A 20,798-nucleotide genomic window follows, 5' to 3' on the forward strand; every position below is an offset into this window, starting at 1 on the left:
ATAGCTTTAGTTTAGACGTAAAGTCAACCCGCTGTTTCCACCAAGTCTGCATCCATTGATTATGCAATTAAAATTGCTATTTTATATAAGGGACACTATATATAATGGGATTTTAACATCCAATGACTTTAGTATTCATGTGTAGAAAGGAGAGGTCCTGGAACCAAATCCCAGTGGGTAACAAGGATCTAGTCTAGTTAATTACAGGGAGTCCCCAAGTTGCAAACAAGATAGGTTCTGTAGGTTTGCTCTTAAATTGAATTTCTAAATAAGTCGGAACAGGTACATTTTTAAGTGTAACTCCAGCCAAATCTGGTGTTTATTAATACTGTACATTGCCACCTATTAATACAATCCACTGTATTCATAGCTGTTGTGTCTATGTAGTCCAAATTGGTGGAAGAGAAGGCAGGACATAGCCTTCTGGAGCTTTGTTTTTGGGAGGACAGGAAATAGGTGGTAGACCAGAAGACCTAGATACTGTCTGTACTCTAAAAGAACAGGTAGGGAGGAAAGGTATTCATGGGAAAAAGCAGGGTTAAATGCAACACACAAAACCCCATCTACCTTCACCACAGCGATAGAAGCCCAGTCACCTGCTTACCCACTTTCCTTCTCAAAGATCGTACACTAAAAGCACTCCTAATTTTACTCTACCACTGGCAAGATGTATTGAAAGAATGCAGTGCCTGGATGGGGTGGAAAATGTGTGGCGGTAGGTATAGAAATAAAGGCCTTTTGGCTCACTCACTAGTGCTGGGGAACTTCAGCAAAGAGGACTTGTGTGTGTGAGAAAGAGAGGAGGATGTATGGAGAAGGGGGTGGGAGAAAGATTTAGCTGACTAGGAAGAATTCATTTATGCCAGGATTTAAGTATCCAGAGCATTTCTTACATTCCAATAATGTGTGTGTGTATCTGCTCATCTAGTTTTTAATTTGGAGATGTTGAGTAAAAACACCCAATTAGTGTTTTCAGATGCCAAAGTTATTCAGATCAAATCACAGCATGCCTTTGGTCATGTAAGATCACTTATGACATTAAATGCCATTTAGGTTCATTATTCTAGGATTAAACTTTTCAAAAGGACTAGATCTGTTATGTTTATGTGAGAATGAGTTTTTAGATGCTTTGTTGTGGACATTGATTTTTCTTACAAGTCAGTTCTCATTGTTGGTGTATATTTTTATGTATGTTTTTTCTTAACAAGCACATTTTTTGTGAAATTTCTAAATTTGCCCCGAAGACATTTCTTGAATATATTAATCAAAGCTATATTTTTCATCAGCAGCAGACACCATGTGCCCTTCAGATATTGCTTAATTACACTTTTGCATTCCTAACCATTGATGGGTCCACCAGCTTTGCGGAGGCAGCACATATTTCTTACCTGTATTTTAAATGCATTACAGGAATTGCTGGGATTATCATGAAATGTATGATTTGGGTCTCTGCTATAGCACTACCATATTTCACGACATGAGACCTCTTAAAAGGTAGCTTCGTTTCTGTATAGTTTCAGCTGATTAGGAAGCTGCCTTACATTAAGTCATACTATTGGTGTGTTTGCCCTGAACAATTATCTTTGATTGGCAGTGACTCCCTAGAATGTCAGCCAGGATTCTTTCCTTCTACCACTTGGAGATCCTTGTTATTCCCTGCTGTTCTCCAGTCCAAGTATTAATGAGGTCTGGCTCTGCTTGGCTTCCAAAATCAGATCAGACTGGGTGTGTTTAAGGTGGTCTGAGTGTGATTACCCAACAAATAAAAATGTACATTAATCAGTTTTGTAGAAATGTAGGAAATAATTAAGTATTAAACTGGATAAGAGATTAAGTCAGACCTCCCTATGTTGGACTGTGTCTTCTTCCATTCTTAAATACTGGTTATGTTAGCAAGGTTTACTAGGAATTGCATCCCAACCAAATCTATAGCAGCACAGTTCCACCTCTGACTGAAGGTGATACTATAATAATCAAATTGTAAAATACTAGCCTATAAGTCCAAAAGAAATATTTCATATAATGCAGATTTAGTTATTATTTGTAGGATTGCTTTTTTAGTAAATGGCAAAAGTAAACATCTAACCTAAGTGTAGCATTTCATATGTCTGTTTCTGGTTCTGAGATGGCTGTACTTTGATGTGCCTCTCTAAAGGTTTTTTTAACATGTAGTGGAGAGAATTCAGAAATCATAGAATCATAGAGTTGGAAAAGACCTCGTGGGTCATCTAGTCCAACCTCCTGCCAAGAAGCAGGACAATTGCATTCAAAGCACCCCCAACGGATGGCCACCCAGCCTCTGCTTAAAAGTCTCCATAGAAGGAGCCTCCACCACACTCCGGGGCAGAGAGAGAGTTCCACTGCTGAACAGCTCTCACAGTCAGAAAGTTCTTCCTAATGTTCAGGTGGAATCTCCTTTCCTGTAGTTTGAAGCCATTGTTCCGCGTCCTAGTCTCCAGGACAGAAGAATGCTTATATCTTCTGGATTACTTATAAACAAATTATTTTGGGGGTGATAGTGGCAGAGAATAGAACTAAGCAGTATTCTATAACTCTGGTTCTTCTAAGTAAATATATGACTTTGGACTATGAAAGTAAGAGGAAAGTATCTGTAAAATTGCCTAGTCTGGAACACTCAAATTTGCATGCTTTATAAGTTTATTTTCATCTAATTGCTTTAATATAGACATTTTTTCTTCATTTGACAAATTTATTTCCTTTCCTTTAAAGTACTGAAGCTATATAAGTATGTATTCATCATTTGAGATATAATTTTACAGAGAGCTACATAATGTTTGTATTATCTTCCCCTAGTTGTTATAGTGTTGGTAGATCGAATGGGAGATGCCAAAGACCAGGTTCGAGAACAAGCACAGAATCTTGCACTGAAGTTAATGGATCAAGCAGCTCAACCAATGGTATGATATTTCTGAAAGTTTGCATTTAGCAGCATAGGAAACCCCTAAAAAAAATTGATCCTGAAAGAACACTTCTCTGGCATTTGTAGGTCCTCTACACGATCCTGTGTTCAACATCTGCAAAAAGTTGGCCATAGAATATCTCTGGAGAATCTACAAATTCCCAGAAAGAACATATTTTGATTGTGTAAAGAGCACAAGTGGAGACAGTAGCAAATACAACGATCTGGCATAAATCAAGGACATCTCTTGTAACTGTTTGCAGATGAAAAAATAGATACCTGTATATACTCGAGTATAAGGCTAGTTTTTCATCCCTTTTCGTAGGCTGAAAAAGTCAGCCTCGGCTTATACTCGAGTCAAGGTTATCTGTTATTGTTATTGTTATTATTATTTTTATTTTACATTTATTATTTTACTCTATTTATTATTATTATTACATTTATCATTTTACTCTTATTATTACATTTATTATTTTACTCTATTATTACTGTTATTATGTTTCCCTTATTTTATTATATTATTATTATTTTTATAACATTTATGATTTTCCTCTCTTTATTATTATTATTATTATTATTATTATTATTATTATTATTATTATAAGTTGCCTTCAGGCTGATATGGCCGGGATACAAATGTTGTAAATAAATAAAATAAATAATTGGAAGGATACTTAAACACATTTACATCGAAGAAGCTTAGAATAATGGTTTAATCAGAGTAGGACAGTCTTATCTTAAATGTCAGTTTTATGTAAATATTCAAAAACATTTAACCTCCTGATGTCTCAAATTAATGTAATTTTATTGGTATCTATTTTTATTTTGAAATTTACCCGTAGCTGCTGTGTTTCCCACCCGCGGCCTATACTCGAGTCAATCAGTTTTCCCAGTTTTTTGTGGTAAAATCGGGTGCCTTGGCTTATATTCGGGTCGGCTTATACTTGAGTATATACGGTACATATTTTACCTCTATAAAAGGGGCTGATTTACTGAACTTTTCTACTAAATTCATCGCTGGATTTCTACTGGATTCATCGCTGAGCCTGGAACCCCAGGTTTCGGCGGTGACCAGGGGAGCATTTGCACAGTTAAAACTTGTGCGCCAACTGCGACCGTACCTTGGGAAGTCTGACTTGGCCACGGTAGTCCATGCTCTGGTTACATCCCGTCTTGACTACTGCAACGCTCTCTACGTGGGGTTGCCTTTGAAGACGGCTCGGAAGCTCCAATTAGTCCAACGGGCTGCAGCCATGATACTAACCGGAGCGGGGCGCAGGGAGCATACAACTCCTCTGCTGTACCAGCTCCACTGGCTGCCGATTTGCTACCGGGCCCAATTCAAAGTGCTGGCGCTGGCCTTTAAAGCCCTAAACGGTTCTGGCCCAACTTATCTATCCGAACGTATCTCGGCCTATCAGCCCACCAGGACCCTAAGATCTTCTGGGGAGGCCCTGCTCTCTATCCCGCCTGCTTCACAGGTGCGGCTGGCGGGAACGGGAGACAGGGCCTTTTCTGTGGTGGCCCCTCGGCTTTGGAATGCCCTCCCCATAGAGGTGAGATCAGCCCCTTCGCTGATGGTATTTCGAAAAAGGTTGAAGACATGGATGTTTAAACAAGCATTCGATTAATCTGGTGCAACGAAACTGATGAACAAGGATTGGTTAATCACAGACGATGAAATTGGATTGCGACTACAATTAAGAGATGCATTGGATTATTATTGGTGGCCCAATAATATTGTGTATTGTGTATGTGTTTTTATGCTTTTTAATGGAATATTGCTGCTTGTCGTTGTGTTGTAAACCGCGTTGAGTCGCTGATTTAGGCTGAGAAACGGCGGTATATAAGCACAGTAATAAATAAATAATAAATAAATAAATAAAATATTAAAGGTTCAGGAGTTCTGTTATGAAGCATTCACATTGATACCATGTTTACTTAAGTATAATGCACCATCAAATGTAATGTGCACCTCACTTTTGAAGGTTCACGATACAAAAAGTGGATTTGCCCTCGAATGTAATGCGCCCAACAGTGCAGTCATAACATGTGAAGGAGGCAGGCAGCATGAATTGGGAAACTCACAGACTTCCATCAAGCTGAGGCTGACAAACTCACCAGCCTTGCACAGTTCCCAGCTGGCCTCATTTATGAGGCCTTATAAACTGGGGGGGGGGGGGGGGTTGAAAGCCTTATGAATGAGGCCAGATGGAAACCGCAAGAGACTGAACCTGGGAGGGCAAGTGAGAGACCTGAAGGGCCACACAGGAGACAGGATCCATGGCTATGCACAGGAATGATAGGGTCACCAGCCAGATGCTCTCTCCTTTTTCTCTGGGCATCACATCCCCCCCCCCCCACGCTGCTAGCCTCTGGGGTTCTGGGTTGGGTTTTGCCTTTTCACACAAGTAGGATTATGCGCGCAATTCTAATGTGCCACCAAATCTAATGCACATCTCTATTCTGGCAGTTAAATGCATTAGACTCAAGTAAATAGGACTCAAGTAAATAGAACTCGTATGTGAAATGTGGGTATATACCTAATTGTTCTAGACTTGGAAGCAAAATTAATTGGCTTCTGTGAATGGTACTTTTGGATTGTAACTTCAGTATGCCAGCCAGATAATCTTGTGTCCATTTACATCTAGTGAGATGTTCTATATTTTATTTTTTATTATAATTGTTATGCTATTGCTATATATTTATATGTCACTCTTCCACTAAAAGTAGTGCTCAAAGCAGCTAATATCATTTAACTAAGCTTAAAGACTAGTCAAATAATAAAACTATTGAACATTACAATAAATACCGTTAAAACAAAACTGCAAGCTTATGTAAAGATTTAAGTTGAAACACTAACAACATAGTAAGATGAGTATTCATAACAGATTGATCACCCTATTAAGATGATTAATCAGTGACTTAATTGGCGGAACATGCTATGTGAACAAGTCAATACTGAAGGGAAAAATGTATTGATTACCACACATCACACCAGGTGTCATTTCAGAAGGAGATATCCTTCATTGTGTTAGTGTAATATAAGATTCTTCAAAGCATGGAATATTAAAAGTAACATTTTAAATATTTTGTCCAACTAGGGACTGTTTTTAACCTAAGAAAATATTGTTGATTAATGAATGTAGCCCTAATTATTTAAATATTATATATTTAATGACTACCTTTTCCTTGATATTCTAGCTTGCATATCTACAAGTTCAGTTTTTCCTTTATTCAAATGACGCACACACATTTCTTCTTGGATATGTATGCTGCCTATGTATGTTTGCATTTTGCATGGTATTTTGTTCAAACTCCATTTTTCACTCTCCTTTTAAAATTAATTCCCACTTTGAATTCCTTTCCATGATCTGATCCCTGATGGCATGCTTGCTGCCATCATTTTCCCATCAATAGAAGGAGGTGTGAAAATTAAGATTTATCCCTAAAGGCAAAGCATTCTGCATGGTAGTGCCATATAGACTTGTAAAGGTCATGTAGTCTTCAACTTTATCAATACTTCATCCTTTCATTAGGATGTATTTCCTTCCAGTGGTAAAAATCAATTATTTTGGTAGGCCAGTGTCATTCAATTCATTCCCTCTTTTAATCATGTGTTTAGTGCAATTCCATGGGAGGGATACACAGGAGTTGGGGGAGGGGAGCTGTATCAGGAATGTACAGCCCAAGTTGTACTAGGGCAGAGTTTTATTGTATTTCATTGTAAGACACGATTGATTGTAAAACACACTAATTTCAGTACCACAAACAGGAAAAAAGTTTATATATTTTAAAAAGCCACCGTGATTCTAAGACGCACCCTGTTTTTAGAGATTTTGATATGGGGGAAAGCATCTTAGAATCGAGGAAATGCAGTATTTAAGTATTATGTATAAAATTACTTTTAGGTTATGTGTATGAGTCGTATATTTTTGAAAATGGTATTTATAACCTTTTGGAGAACACCTCTTGGAGATCATACTTTTTAAAGAAAAGCTTGACCTTTCAGAGAAGAGCCAAAAACCCTTTAGAGTAGAATTTTTTCTTTTGGCATACAACCAGATATAATTATGCTAGGCACTGGTTTCAGTTGTTAGACTGAATACCTTGTTATCTCTGATCTGTTAGAGAAATAAGATACTTTGCAAGTGCATAAAAATAGTGATTTAGAAGTGTTGTTCAGTGCCCAAAAATATATATACTCTCCCATAAAACAACTTGCTTTATATTATGCATTCAAGAGACAAAAATGAAGTAGACAATGATTAAAAAATAACATATTTGGTTTTTTCACAACCTTCATGTGTTCAGCATACACAGGTACAAAACTTATCAGTCCAGTTTCAGATATGTTTGAGATAATTCTCTGTGCCATCTGGCCAGAACTTCTCTTACAACAAAACAGCAAGCATGTGATCTGAAGTCTGAAGTAGTCTGTCTGTCTGTTGTCTGCTATAGTGATCATCCTGTGGTCTGCAGCCCCTTTTATAACTTCTCAGGAACCATAGAGTAAAGGAAGCTGCATACCAGAACATACGTACAAACAGTAAGCAATAGGATCATAGATAGATATTACTAGAGAAGGCTTGAAGAAGGCTGTCATTTCCAACAGTATAATGTATATGAAACAGAAATGAATTTTGTGTTTAAACTTGAGTCTCACCTCCAAAATATATAATTATGCACATATATGCAAATACAGATATATCATAATCTGAAAAAAACCGAAAATACATCTAGTCCCAAGTATTTTGGATAAGGGATAGCAACCAGCATTCTAAAATATTGCTGCCAAGTATTTGCTTCCACAAATTCTAGTTCAGCTTGCGCTGCAAAAATTTTGAAATGTTCAGAACTAAACATTTAATGTCTAATGAATGTGTCAGGATGATTTTTTAAAATACTGATTTCCTATATTGACAATAGTTTGAAAGCCATAGTAAAGTTAAGATGATTATTTAATTAATCGTTGCAGAAGGTGAAATGGTTCTACTTTTGAATTGTGATTCTACAGTGGAATATTTCATTATTCAAATAATTTGCAGAATGTTTATGTGAGCCTTCCTAGTTGCGATACCTGATGCTTTTTTCTAAGTAGCTTAAAAATAAGCAAATGAGATTTAATGGCATCTTGCACATGCGGCATTGTCTGTTTTGGTCATGCTACAGCATGACTTGAATACTGGGACGGTCTAAATCATAAAATGCTGCAGTCTGGGAAATTGTGCTATTGCTCACTGTGCAGCAGTTGCTAGGCAACCTTTTTCTCCTGAATGCCTGCTGAACCGCTGAGATTATCATGGCAGCATTGCAGCTAAAGGGAGTTGCAGTTGGAATCTGCTTGCTTTGAAATACTGTTTCAGATCTAGTCCTGTAAGCCTCAAGTGTGTAGTCTTGGCAGTTACTGCAAAGATTTTGGGTTGGGGGTGGGGGGAAGAATTATAAAGATAAAAGCAAAAAAGAGATGGAAGGGGGTGTGTGATGAAACATGCAAAGATGAATGCGCTTGGGAGTAAACGAGTGTAGTGCAAGTTAATCATAAGAAAAGAAAGATCTAGAGAGCATTACAAGAGCTTGATGAAGGACAAAAACAGTGGAAATGGAGGGCAAATAGAATCAGAATAAGTACTTAAAATATATTCATGTCTGAATGAGGAATGGATTAAAGACAGTGGAAAGATATTTTTCAGTAGACAAAGCTTACAGTGAGGAAAACAAATCTAAACTTCAGATGCAGTTATTGTTATCTAGTTATTGAAAACTGTAATACTTGATCAGTCACTATTTCTTGATGTGGGTGGTATTGTATGATGGTAGTTATGATTGGGAGCAACTGTAAATTAGCCTGATTAAAACTTTTTGCCATGAAGCATTTGTGTAATTTTTCATTGTAATGGTTATTTAAATGTGATATTAACTTAATATCTATCATTAGCCATTGACTATTAATGGGATGAAGCATTTCAATTCTGTAATATAACCTATCTTTTCTTTTCAATAGTTTGTTTGGGACCGTCTTAGTGCTGGCTTTAAACACAAAAACTATCGTTCACGTGAAGGAGTGTGTCTGTGTCTTGTTGCAACATTAAATGTGTAAGTATTCTTTTAGAAATTCTAATAATAAATGTTCTTTCCTTGTTGATGTTCTTAGGAATCAGTACCCCAAAATCCAACTCTCAAAATAGTAATTCCCATTAAAATTAAATTCTTATGTATAAGAAAAGATTGTGTTAGAGCTCTGTGTACTATGATGCTTACTGTTGTAAGACTTAGCAATGTTGGTCCATACCTTAGCTACATCTAGATTTGTCGGGGAGATGCTCCTCTTGATCCCACCTCTGTCTCAATTGTGGTTGGTGGAGATGAAAGAAAGGCCCTTCTCGGTGGTGGCTCCCCAGCTTTGGAATGCCCTCCCTAAAGAGATCAGGGTAGCCCCTACTCTGCAAGTTTATTTGTAAACATCTGAAAACATGGCTTTTTAAACAAGCCTTTGACCATGTTTAGGGGTTGTGATTACTATATTCAAGGATTTAGTGAGTAATCACTTCTGCAATTTATGAGAACTGATATTATGCATAGCTTCTATTTTTATAGCTTGCTGGGCGTGTTTTAGTATCTTTTCCATTGTTAGGAGTTTTGTTGATGTTTTATGTATAATTGGGTCAATTTTATTGTTACTTATTTTACCTTTTTGTATTTTGTTGCCCTATTGAGTGTTTTCTGTGAGCTGCCCTGAGTCCCTTTAGGCAGATGGTAACGGGATACAAATAAAGTTTATTATTTTATTATTAAGTCAGAAATTGATATTTCCTTTTAATTTTCTTTTAGCTATGGTGCACAATCATTAACTCTCAACAAATTGGTTCCACACTTATGCATATTGTTTGGAGACTCCAATAGCCAGGTAGGTTTACAATTAACAAACAAACAAACAAACAAACAAGCTCGCCCTCTCTCTCTCTCTCTCTCTCTATATATATATATATCTGTGCTATTCGTATTGCATTGTCTGTTCCTAAGCAAATTTGTCAACAACGGGAGAATTATAGGAAAGGAACATGGTGTCATTTCCTGTTGGTAGGAGATACTTAGAAGATTTGGAATAGTATGGATTTCCATATGCTTAAACCAATACCTTTCTACTCTTTGTCATGTAGAATAGGAAAAAAAACTTTTTCATAGAACTATTCACGGGAAATCTTGTTGTTTGAGTTCATATGATATGTTTACTGTGCCAAAAATTCTTTATGCTTTCCTCTTGGATTTTGAGTACCTATGACGGCTTTGAGTCCCTGTATCAGGAGAAAAGTGGAAAATAAATAAATATCGGAATCCATTTAAGTCCTCCCAAAACCAGGAAATGTACAAATAAATATATTCTTAATTTTAACCAAGGGTGGAACATTGGAATTTAGTTTTCATAATTTCACCCAAGAGTCATTTCAGGAAGTGCAGAAAATAAGAAGTTAGACAGAAGATACTGTAACACTGTTAGTGGCACTGGGCAGGTTTTTTAAAAGTAAAAATTATGTACAAAGTAACGTCATGCCATTCTTAGCTGAAAGAAAGTAGTGCTAATTTTGTTTGCTATTCTAAACAAAATGGCAGTGAGAAAAGCAGAACGGATCCTTTGCCACTTTTGTGTAATTCTTATTTTGAAATAAAGTTAATACACTCTCACACCCACCTCCGCAATATGATATGACTAACATAAACTGTACTACTTCCACACTAAATGTTTTGACAACATTTTTGTCACATTGAGAAATCAGGATCATTTTTAGGCCACTCTTTAATAGGTATAGAACTATTTATTTATTTACTTCGCTTGTATACCGCAATTCTCAGCCCAGGGGCGACTCACTATGAATTTAATGGGTACAGAACTTGAATTAGGGTTTTGGTCCAACACAAATATTCATAGAATTGTATCATATTAGGATTCTGGAAATAAAATATTCTGTATACTGTATAAATAAAGTGTGCCCTATATGCTCATTTATAAGTCTAGACATTTTAATCAGAAATTATCCATGGATCAATGTGAGCACTGTATGTTTACTTTGGTGAAAGACAAGAACTTAATCCATCCGGGGAGAACCTATAAGAAGCATCATCCCCTTCTACATTCTCTCTGCTGTGGCACTGCTTCTGACCTTTATGAGTGCCTGGGTGAGGAGATGTCAGTGGTAGCCTCCTGAGGCAATACTAGTGCTTTCTCCTCTTCATTGAATGACCCACAACTTACTCATGAGTCATATCAAAATCCATAATTTTGTAGGTTCCTCTTGAATCCATAATTTTGTAGGTTCCTCCACACCCCATCAATCTCCCTCTTCCATGCAGAGTAATCGTGGCAGCATTCCATTACAGCAAAGCTGTTGGAGAAGTTTGTATGTTAACTAGTACATTTTCTGGCAATTCGTGCAGCTTCCATCCCTCCTGCAGTGCTCACTGACTTGTATGGACCTTATCCAGCTGTACTAGTTTTATTTTCTCACAGTGAGCATTTGAAAAGACTAGCAGCTTCCTTCTCCTTATAACGGAAACAAGGCAGTTTACCCATTGTGAGCACATATATCCCAATATAGGATGAACCGTAAAGAATGTCCATATTTTGAGGGGGCACTGTGGTCTGTAGTGGGGGTAGAGAGGTGGGATATGTCTAATTTGGTAGGGTACTTCTGTTATTTTCAGTAACCATCATGTGTTAGATCAGTGAATTTCGGGGCTTTGTCGTTCAAATGTATTATGAAAACTGTTCTGTGATAATGACACACAAAGTCTTCTGTACACACTTTGTACCAAACTGAAAAATGATTTTACTATGGATTTCTAATCTTTGAGCAGCTGGATCCATGATAAAAAGAAATCCCTGTTAGAATGCTAGAAAACGTGGAAACAATAGGAGCGCTATCCACTCAGCCATTGCCAAGGCCTTCTGCTCATAAATATAGAATCATAGAGTTGGAAGAGACCTCATGGGCCATCCAGTCCAACCCCCTGCCAAGAAGCAGGAAAATTGCATTCAAAGCACATGCCATAGTACTGGGGATATCAAGGAGGTTTCTGCATGCCAGTTTGCAATTACATACTTACAAAATAATTTGTCTGATAGGATTTTAACGTTTATGTATTTTTCAGTAATATGTACAATTTTTTTCTAGGTATCTTTCTTCATTTTTATACTCCTTCTAAATGTGGGAGATTTTTATGCCCCATCCTGTATTAAAGCGGATTAACATCCATGATGTTGCTGTGGTAGACAGAAATGTAGCAATATAGTCATTTAAGTTTCTCAGACTTTCTGGTTGTTGAATATGAGGTAGCGATGACGCAGTTGACTCCTTAAAGCCCAGTTTTGAACTTTTATTTTCCTTGTACTTAACAGATGTTAAAAGTTAGACATGTGAATTGTTGACAAAACAACTAAACCAAAAGATCAATATTATTTGTGTCTTGCTGTTACATATTCTTTCCCAGTTTTAATACTACTCTGTAATCTCATAGGTGAGAGATGCTGCAATATTGGCAATTGTGGAGATTTATAGACACGTAGGAGAAAAAGTAAGAGCTGACCTCAACAAAAGGGGTCTTCCCGCTGCAAGGTGAGTTTGGTAATCATATCATAACATTTTCGGTGTTGCAATGATTGCATATTTTTATCTAAATGTTATATTTTGTTCTCACGATGTGCATAACATTCTTTTGAGAGCTGCCTTGAGTCCAACTTTGGGGGAAAGACAGCATATAAATGAAATAAATGAATAATGAGCATAGCATGAAAATGAAGTACATTTTGCGCCAAAGCAAGGAAAAACATAATTGAGCTGGGTTTTTTCTACCCCCACCTTCCTATTTAAATCATGGTGAATTGGATACCTGACAGTAAGTGAAACAAAAAGGCTTGAGAGAGGGCAAGAAGATAAAACACCATACAGAAGTTGACATCATAAGAGTATATGAAATTAGAAATGGTTCAGAACAACATACATACATACATATATACATACATATATACATAAATAAATAAATAAATAAATAAATGCATTTCAGAGTGGCAAAGTCCACAGTAATGGTACAGGCTTCAGGGTGTTCAGCTTATTGTGATAATGATTATAGACAATATAGAGAAGACACTATAATGTAAACACAGTGTGAAAGACGGCATGAAAAAGTAACAATATTTCCTCCCACTGGCAATGTTTTTTTTTCTCCTTTTTTCCTTTCTGCTAATATGCTGTCAATTTGACTTTGACTTATGAGAGACCTCTAAGAGATCTTGTAATTAGCCTTTCTTTAGCCTTCCAAATACATGGCTTCCTTGATTAAGTCACATAAACTTTTGTGTGTTTGTTCTTTCCTTCTACCACCTTCGGCTTTACTGAATGTTATCTTTTCAGATAATTGCATTTAATAATATGTCCCACATGCTGTAGCCCCAACTCAGTAATTTTAAGTTCTGGTGACAATTCAGGACTAATTTCTTCGCACACTCACTTGTTCTTTTTTGTTTGTTCATGATTATCTGTAGAACTTTCTTCCAGTATTACATTTCAAATAAGCTAATTTTCTTTCTGTCACTATTCTTTCTTGCCCAGTTGTTTCTCCCAAATGTAAAATATCAGAGGTTGAACATCCTGATTTGGTTTTCTGTCCACTTGAACATCTTATTTAGCTCCTTCATAACAACCTTTTCAAATTTTAGTCCTTTTCTGATTTTTGAATGCTGTTTCCTTTTAATTTGATGACTGAACTGAGGTATATAACATCTTTAAAAAGGTTCCATGGGCATTACAACCTATTGCATACTTAAATGGAGCATGTCATTATTTCATCTCTTCGTCATTGTTCTTTATTTTGTTGTTTCTACTGCCTCTCTCTTTTCTCCTGATCTTAAAACTTTATCTCCTTGAAACAGATGAGAGTTCTGTGCGTTTTGTTAGCTAACCAACCTGTGAACAATTGTATAGTTCAAGCAAGCACATATAGATAGCATTACCAGAATGTGTTTGCAATAAAAAAAAACTTTACAAAATTTGAAAAATCACTTTTGTGCTGCATTTGTAGATTCAAGGGCAAAGATTCCAACTTCGTTTACTTCTTACCAAAGGTGTTAGCATATGTTTTTGTTTACTTCTGCAAGATTTACCTGACCTATTTGATTCACTTCACATGTGCATAGCTAATTTTTGGTAAAAAAAAAAAAAGCTTTTCATTTTTGTAGTACAGGAAGTAACTCTATTCTTTCTTGTTGTTTCTTTCTCTGATACTAAAAGTCATGTAGCATTTCTCAAATTACAAGCTTCATGTAATTCTCTTTGGTTCCCCTTCTTAAACTAATATTTCAGTTTAGGGATTCTAGCATGCCAAACACACAAACACCCACCCACTCAATTTCATCACAGCTTCTGTCATGGATAGTTTGAGGAGGGATGACTTTGCCCAAAAAAACCAAGTAGGTGCTTCTGGAAGGGGTGCTCCTCAGTTAAGATGTCATGTCTCTAAGGTAACACTTCCCAAATGTTTTGGACATGGAATCCTTCAGAATTCTTTCCCCCCTGCGGAACCTAGCTCTCTCCTTGATTTTCCTGTAGAAAGCTAACTCTGTCCATGAACACCATGAACCCACAAAGCTCTTCCTTCTTTCATCTACTATTGCCTGAGCATTTCATGCTCTGGCATGATCTTTTATTTCTTTTTTTTTTTAAAAAAAACAAAATTAAACACTTTTAAAGATTTTTCATAGAACCCCGATGATATTTTCAAGGAACCTTAGAACACAGTTCCACAGAACACAGTATGGGAATTGCTGCTCTAAGGAACCTGTGTCATTTTTTGTCATTCTGTTCATACTTGACATCTTTTCTCCTTTAATCCAGCTGCATGCTGCTCTTTTCCTCTTGGCTCTGATTTGCACATGGTTATCTTGAGAGCCTCTGTACTGATTTAGAGGAGGAATGACAGCAGAAGTCACTGAATTCCTCATTTCATCAGCATCTGTTGCCAGCATTGGATGTGCATAAACTTCTGTATGCTGTAACCTCAGCAAAGTGTTACTGATTCTTTAAAATATATGTGCATGTTTTCATAGATACAGATTTCAGGTCCTATGTGAATATTTTTTTCTTCATAGAACTCTTCAACAGGTTACTGCACTCCAAACACAAGGATGCAACTAACTATGAAAATGGGAACATTGCTCCTATGATCTATTGTAACATGTCCAATTCAAAACCAGTACTTTTACTGGGGATTGATTCTCCTGTCCAATATATACATCCATGTGCTTTATAGAGAGTTATGAGCATTCCCTTTTTATCTCTATAAACTTGGAAAACTAAATCTAAATTGTTTTCCATGCAAAATAGCAGCAGTATGTTTTCAGTTGTGGATCAGAGCAAAATTATTTCCTTGGTAGTAAGGAAGAATCATTCCTTTAAATAGAAAGTAATGAGGCAAAATTCCAATATCTTTGTCTATTGTTGTTACTATTCTTTTCATATAACAATTGCATAACTTTTTTTCTCATGGAAGACAAAAGTGGGAAAACAGACATTTTAAATTATTAAATATAATCTGTAATCCATTAGTATTTGAGTCTTGCAAATGACTGTTTTTTTCTGATTTGTAGCATTGGTCAGCTACCATTAGATCTCATTTAATGAGAAAATAGATTTTATACAGTAGGAATTGTCAAGATGAATTTAAACAATAGTTATGAAGTCCTAGATTTGTTGGAGAAAAAAAACTGGTTGAGGGCAATTCATAGGGACAGATTTTAGGTTTCATTCAGTAATGTAGCAATCAGAGTTAATTAAATACATATCTTAAATTTCTAATGTACACCAATAGAAAGATTGCCTAATGGGTGCTGAACTTGATTATGTTTCTCCCCCTTATAAATGTTAATTAATATGCAAGATTAGAACATACTAGGCTTTCCTGCTGACATATCTGTGATTTGATGTAATATGTAAGTAAACTCTTTTATTTTGATTTGAAGTTAGTATGCAAAAACTGGGTTTTCTAGTCCATGGTTACCATATATCCCTGTGCATACATTTGTATCCTCAAGTATCCTGGCAGTCAGAAGGGATCTTTCTGGGGATTCCGGTGTGTCACCCCTTACAGAATATATATTATTCTACTATTACGTTATTATTTCCTATTTTAATCTCGAAGTCTCTGAGCTAGAGTCCATTGAAAGAATTGTAGAGAATTAATTGCATCCACAAATAACAGTTGTGCAGTCTTTAGTACACTTAATGAATCATTGGCCTTTAAATGAATACTTGTTCTTTTTGTTGCTTCATGAAAGTTTCTGAAACCAAGGTGCACTGTGTTTTATTTTGTTATTCCAGACAAATGCTTTTTCTGAATATGTCATCTTTGTTTTAATAAAGATTTAGAGTGAAAACGTTGTTCAAATTCTAATAGCCCAAAGAGATTGATTGTTTAAAGAAGAAGGGTAGAAACAGATTGGATATGGGAGAACATGTTATTTTCAAATATTTTAGAAAATATTTCAGACCTAATGTTACATTTTTTAAGCCCCTAACTTTTTAAAATCTCAGTTCCTGACATATGAATGCAAATATCAATAAGTGATAGTTCCTGGATGTGTTGTGTTCTAATTTTTGAAGTAATTCCCTTATGTATTTTAAGCTTTTCGGTTACTGTGGAAGTCATTGACTTCATATTAACTCATACAAGTATACATATTGCACCTGGTGGTCATCTGATGTGAAGTGGCCCATTCCAGTCCATTTCAGTTCGCTGACCCCCAGAATGTCTATCTTTAGTCTTGACATCTCACCAATAACAACATCCAATTTGCCCTGGCTCATAGATCTTACATTCCAGGTTCCTATGTTGTGTTGATCTTTAGAGCATCGGATTCGTCGTTCACCTCCAGTACCGTTGGCCGCTAGCCTTCCTTTCGGCTTTGAGCTAGCTGCGTCATCACATCTGGGGCTAGTTGAACTTATCCTCTGCTCCTCCCCAGTAGCATTTTGGCCATCTTCCGACCTGGGAGTCCCATCTTCCAATGGCATACCGACATATCTCTGGTTGTACTGGTCCATTTAGTTTTCTTGGCAAGGATACTGGGGTGGTTTGCCGTTGCCTTCCCCAGGGATCACGCTTGGTCTGACCTCTCTGCCACGACCGTTCCGTCTTGGGTGACCCTTCACGGTTTCGCTCATGACATCATTGAGGTGCTCAAGCTCCAGCGCCACAACAAGGCGGTGATCCTTTGCTGGAGACATATTGCACCAGTGTACTTTAATTCATATTTTATTGAACATCGAAGTTCTACAATGAACACTTTTATTTCCTTGTAATGCACTATATGTCATTCCTGTTGATATTGACTAAACAGATTGTTTTGTTTTTCTTTCTGTTTAAATTAGCATAATTCCTTCAGTTTTTGTTAAGAACTAAACATTATAGTAGGTGCTGAATGAAATGATTACAGAGTTAGTTGGAAGATGGCTTTTGGATTTAGGGTTGACCGCTAGAACCTCTTGGCTTAGGCTTTGGAACAGACTATCAGATTTGCTGGTGTATTGCCATGCTGTTGTTGCCTTTCGGCTGGACTATTTGACTTGTGATGGTTGCTTCTTGTTTTTTGCTTTTTTCTGTAAGACCAATTGCAATGGAGGTGTCAAGACCCAGGCAAACCAATGAGGCGAAACAGCAGCTTAAGGGTTAACAAAAGGTGTTTAATGGCAAATTAATAAGTCAAATGACTCTTATCAGCAGAGCGTGTAAACAAAAGAGCCTTCGGCTTGCAGGAATGTAAACAAGGCAGCAACCCAGGCAGTCTGGGCAGAAAAAAGGAAACTGAAGTAAAACAGACAAACAGTTCGTGGTTAGAATGGAATACAGGCAGTTCAAAAATCACAAAGCAAAAAGCAGTATGAGGAACGGTCCAAAATCAACGCAGGAGACAGGCAGAATCGCAGAATAGTCAAGACGGTCCAAGGTCAGGGCAGGAGACAAGACTCACAGTTCCAAGGCAGGCAAAGTAGTCAGCACGGTCACGGAAACACGATTCTGGATGCAAGGACTCAAGGCAAGAGTTAACAGCAGAATACACAGGTACACAACACTTTGAACTCTGCAACATAATGGACCCAAGGCTACTCCTTAAATCCCATCAGAATCACTAGATTCGCCTCCAGGTGTATCCAGTTCCACAGGTGAACTGCGTTCCCTCCATTGTTGCCAGTCTGCACTCCGGGCTGCATCCTGAGAAGTAGTATCCGAAACCCATGGGTCTGTGAACCCTTGGAACTCATCACTGGAGGTTGGAGCATTAATCACATCCTGAACCTCCTGGACCCTAGTCCAGTCAAGCTCTTCATCATCACTTTCAGACCCGTAGCTATCTGCTATCTCTTTAAGACGCTTGGAAATGGATTCCTCATCACTATCTGAACTGCGTGCTACTCGCTTTACACCACGGTAATCCTCCATCTCCATCTCCTCATGAGTAAACCCCTGACACTCTTCCCCATCATTAGATTCTAGGAACATGTCCCTAATGCGCTTCAACTGCTGCTGAGCGTCTTCCTCTTCCAAGCCTCGTTTCCTCCTACTAGCACTAGTAGATACATGAGGCACACGCTGAGTTACAACAGGAGGTGTGCAGTCTTCCCAGTTTCCCTTGGTCAACTAGTGCAGTCCCCTCTCCTTCCACCTCTGCCTTAAAACCTTAAACATCTTGGGACCTTGGTGACTTAAACAACAGCTTTCTTCCATGATAAAAAGCAAATGACCTTCAAACACTTTGCCCATAGTGCAAAGTAGAGATTAGAAATTTGAAAAAAAAATGAAAAACATTTATGATTTTTATTTTAATTCATGAGTAAAATACATTATATACAGGTTTACTGTTCTAGATCTAATTCACATCAGAACAATTATGCCCAACTTTCTGCTATTCTATCGCACCAGAGTTGAAGTTGAACTTAAAGAGCACACACAAGCAGTATTTTTATGCTGATTCAGATCTTGCAGATCATTATGAAAAATGTCCACACTTTCTTTCAGCATCAAACAGTAACAGAGTCTACTCCCACATGTTGCTTGGATCTAAATGAGTTTTTTATTCCTGCTGGAATTCTTAGAAATCCATTATGTTTGTTCCAAGTTATAATAGTAACTAAACATCCATATATTTTACTTCAGCTTCTGAGTATGAGAGCATCTTTGAGGAACTTTTATTCTAATAGTCCTTGAGCCATGGCAAGTTAAAATCAATTAACATAGTTTGCATACAATAATATCAAAATACAATTGGATTGAGAAAACGTGTACACTTTTTTTTTTAAAAAAAGTGCTAACACAGTGTTACTGAGAGGAGAAAGACATTGCAAAATATCTATGTCATGAACATTTCTCTGAAGTCTCCATGACATTTTGCCAAAATGAATTCTACATGTTTTTACTGCATTTGACAGCTACAAAGATAGCAGTCCTTCAAGTGACATATTGGTTTGTTGTTTGCAGCAAAAACTCACAAACACTGGCTTTCTCTTTGAATCCGTAGTTTTTGATTCCTTTACAGCATTAATATTTTCTAATATCACTGTAGAGTGTTTTTTATTTTTTTAAAAAAACTTCATTAACAAAGTTTTGTATAGATACAAGAAAAGATGAGAAAAAATGATAAGAACTAGGCTTGGTTGGTCTAAGAAAATTGGTTCAAAACTATTTTCGGATATAGGGGGCCCTGGTGGTTCAATTTTAAAGTGACTTCCGATTTTTTTAAAAAAAACTGAAACTTTCAAAACTTCCGAATTGCGGACACGCATATGCAGTAAGAAAAAAAAAACAGCTCTGGCACTGGGGAAATTTCAGGGGATTCTCCCTCCCCCATTTTTAGACCAATCATGTTGAAACTTGCTACAGTAGTAGAACACATGGACCACTGTGAGCTCTCATCCCGAAGGGGACTCAGAGCTGCTTACAATATACAATACAAAAAATAAATGCAATATCTTCCTGCTCTGGGATCTTTACTCTGGTTGGTGCTGGGGGGAGGGGCTCCCAACTGATGACACTGAAAACAAGATGGCACTTTTACTTGTTAACCCTCTATTTCCAGTTTTAACAATAATGTATACATCTTAACAATCATATGGTTACTGTTCATACATTTAATAACATTGTATTTCAGTTTCCAATTTAGTAAAATTACACCCTTATATATATTTATTGTTCTTGTATTCCTTACTGAATTGCCTTTATGGTTATTATTAAAATTTGAGATCTTCCAAATTTAGTGTTTTGTTGTTATTCTATAGGGATTACTTTTTAACTTCAAAAGATTTCATAAGTCACCCCATTTGTTCTTGATTTCCCTTCTATATATGGTTTTATGGGGTGACATCCATAAAGATCATGTGATGCCTCCTCACAGTAGATGGCATCTCCTGGTCCCCCCCCCCCCCCCGTAGTGAATGTCCCACCATGCAGTTTTTATTGCATGATCATAAGTTATACTGTTATAAAAGAGCTAGAAAACCACATCTCCTGCAATATGTTGCACAATGTTATATGACTTTATTAGAGTCTCACTTTTTAATTCCTTTTTCCCAGCTGGTAAATTCCAAACATTATAGACTTTTCTCATGAGGGATTCCTACAGATAATTTGTTCATTTTGGCACTTTTCCCTACTTTCAACTTTTTTCTGTTGTATTGATCTAAAATGTAAAGCACTACTACATGATCCTTTATTTAGAATCTACAATAAAAGGTAAAGGTTTCCTTTTGACATTAAGTCTAGTTGTGCCTGACTCTGGGAGGTGGTGCTCATTCCCATTTCTAAGCTGGAGAGCCGGAATTGTCTGCTGAAGCAGTAC

At 36.9% G+C, this 20,798-nt stretch overlaps 1 protein-coding gene across 33 annotated transcripts in view; it reads left to right on the forward strand.

The window, feature by feature from the left end:
- The window catches only part of CLASP2 (cytoplasmic linker associated protein 2), a 153,907-nt gene that overhangs the window by 13,488 nt on the left and 119,621 nt on the right, over positions 1–20,798 (forward strand). For 32 of the 33 annotated variants that reach the window (XM_060781692.2, XM_060781697.2, XM_060781694.2 and 29 more), the window contains exons 3-6: positions 2,815–2,918; positions 8,925–9,016; positions 9,752–9,827; positions 12,434–12,531. In XM_060781692.2, the coding sequence (XP_060637675.2) occupies positions 2,815–2,918; positions 8,925–9,016; positions 9,752–9,827; positions 12,434–12,531 (370 nt within the window). Of the gene's footprint in view, positions 1–2,814; positions 2,919–8,215; positions 8,297–8,924; positions 9,017–9,751; positions 9,828–12,433; positions 12,532–20,798 lie in introns of those variants that run through there. The other variant, XM_060781733.2, reaches the window with a different exon arrangement.

This window comes from Anolis sagrei, chromosome 6 (genome assembly GCF_037176765.1).
Source record: "Anolis sagrei isolate rAnoSag1 chromosome 6, rAnoSag1.mat, whole genome shotgun sequence".
Classification (NCBI taxonomy): domain Eukaryota; kingdom Metazoa; phylum Chordata; class Lepidosauria; order Squamata; family Dactyloidae; genus Anolis; species Anolis sagrei.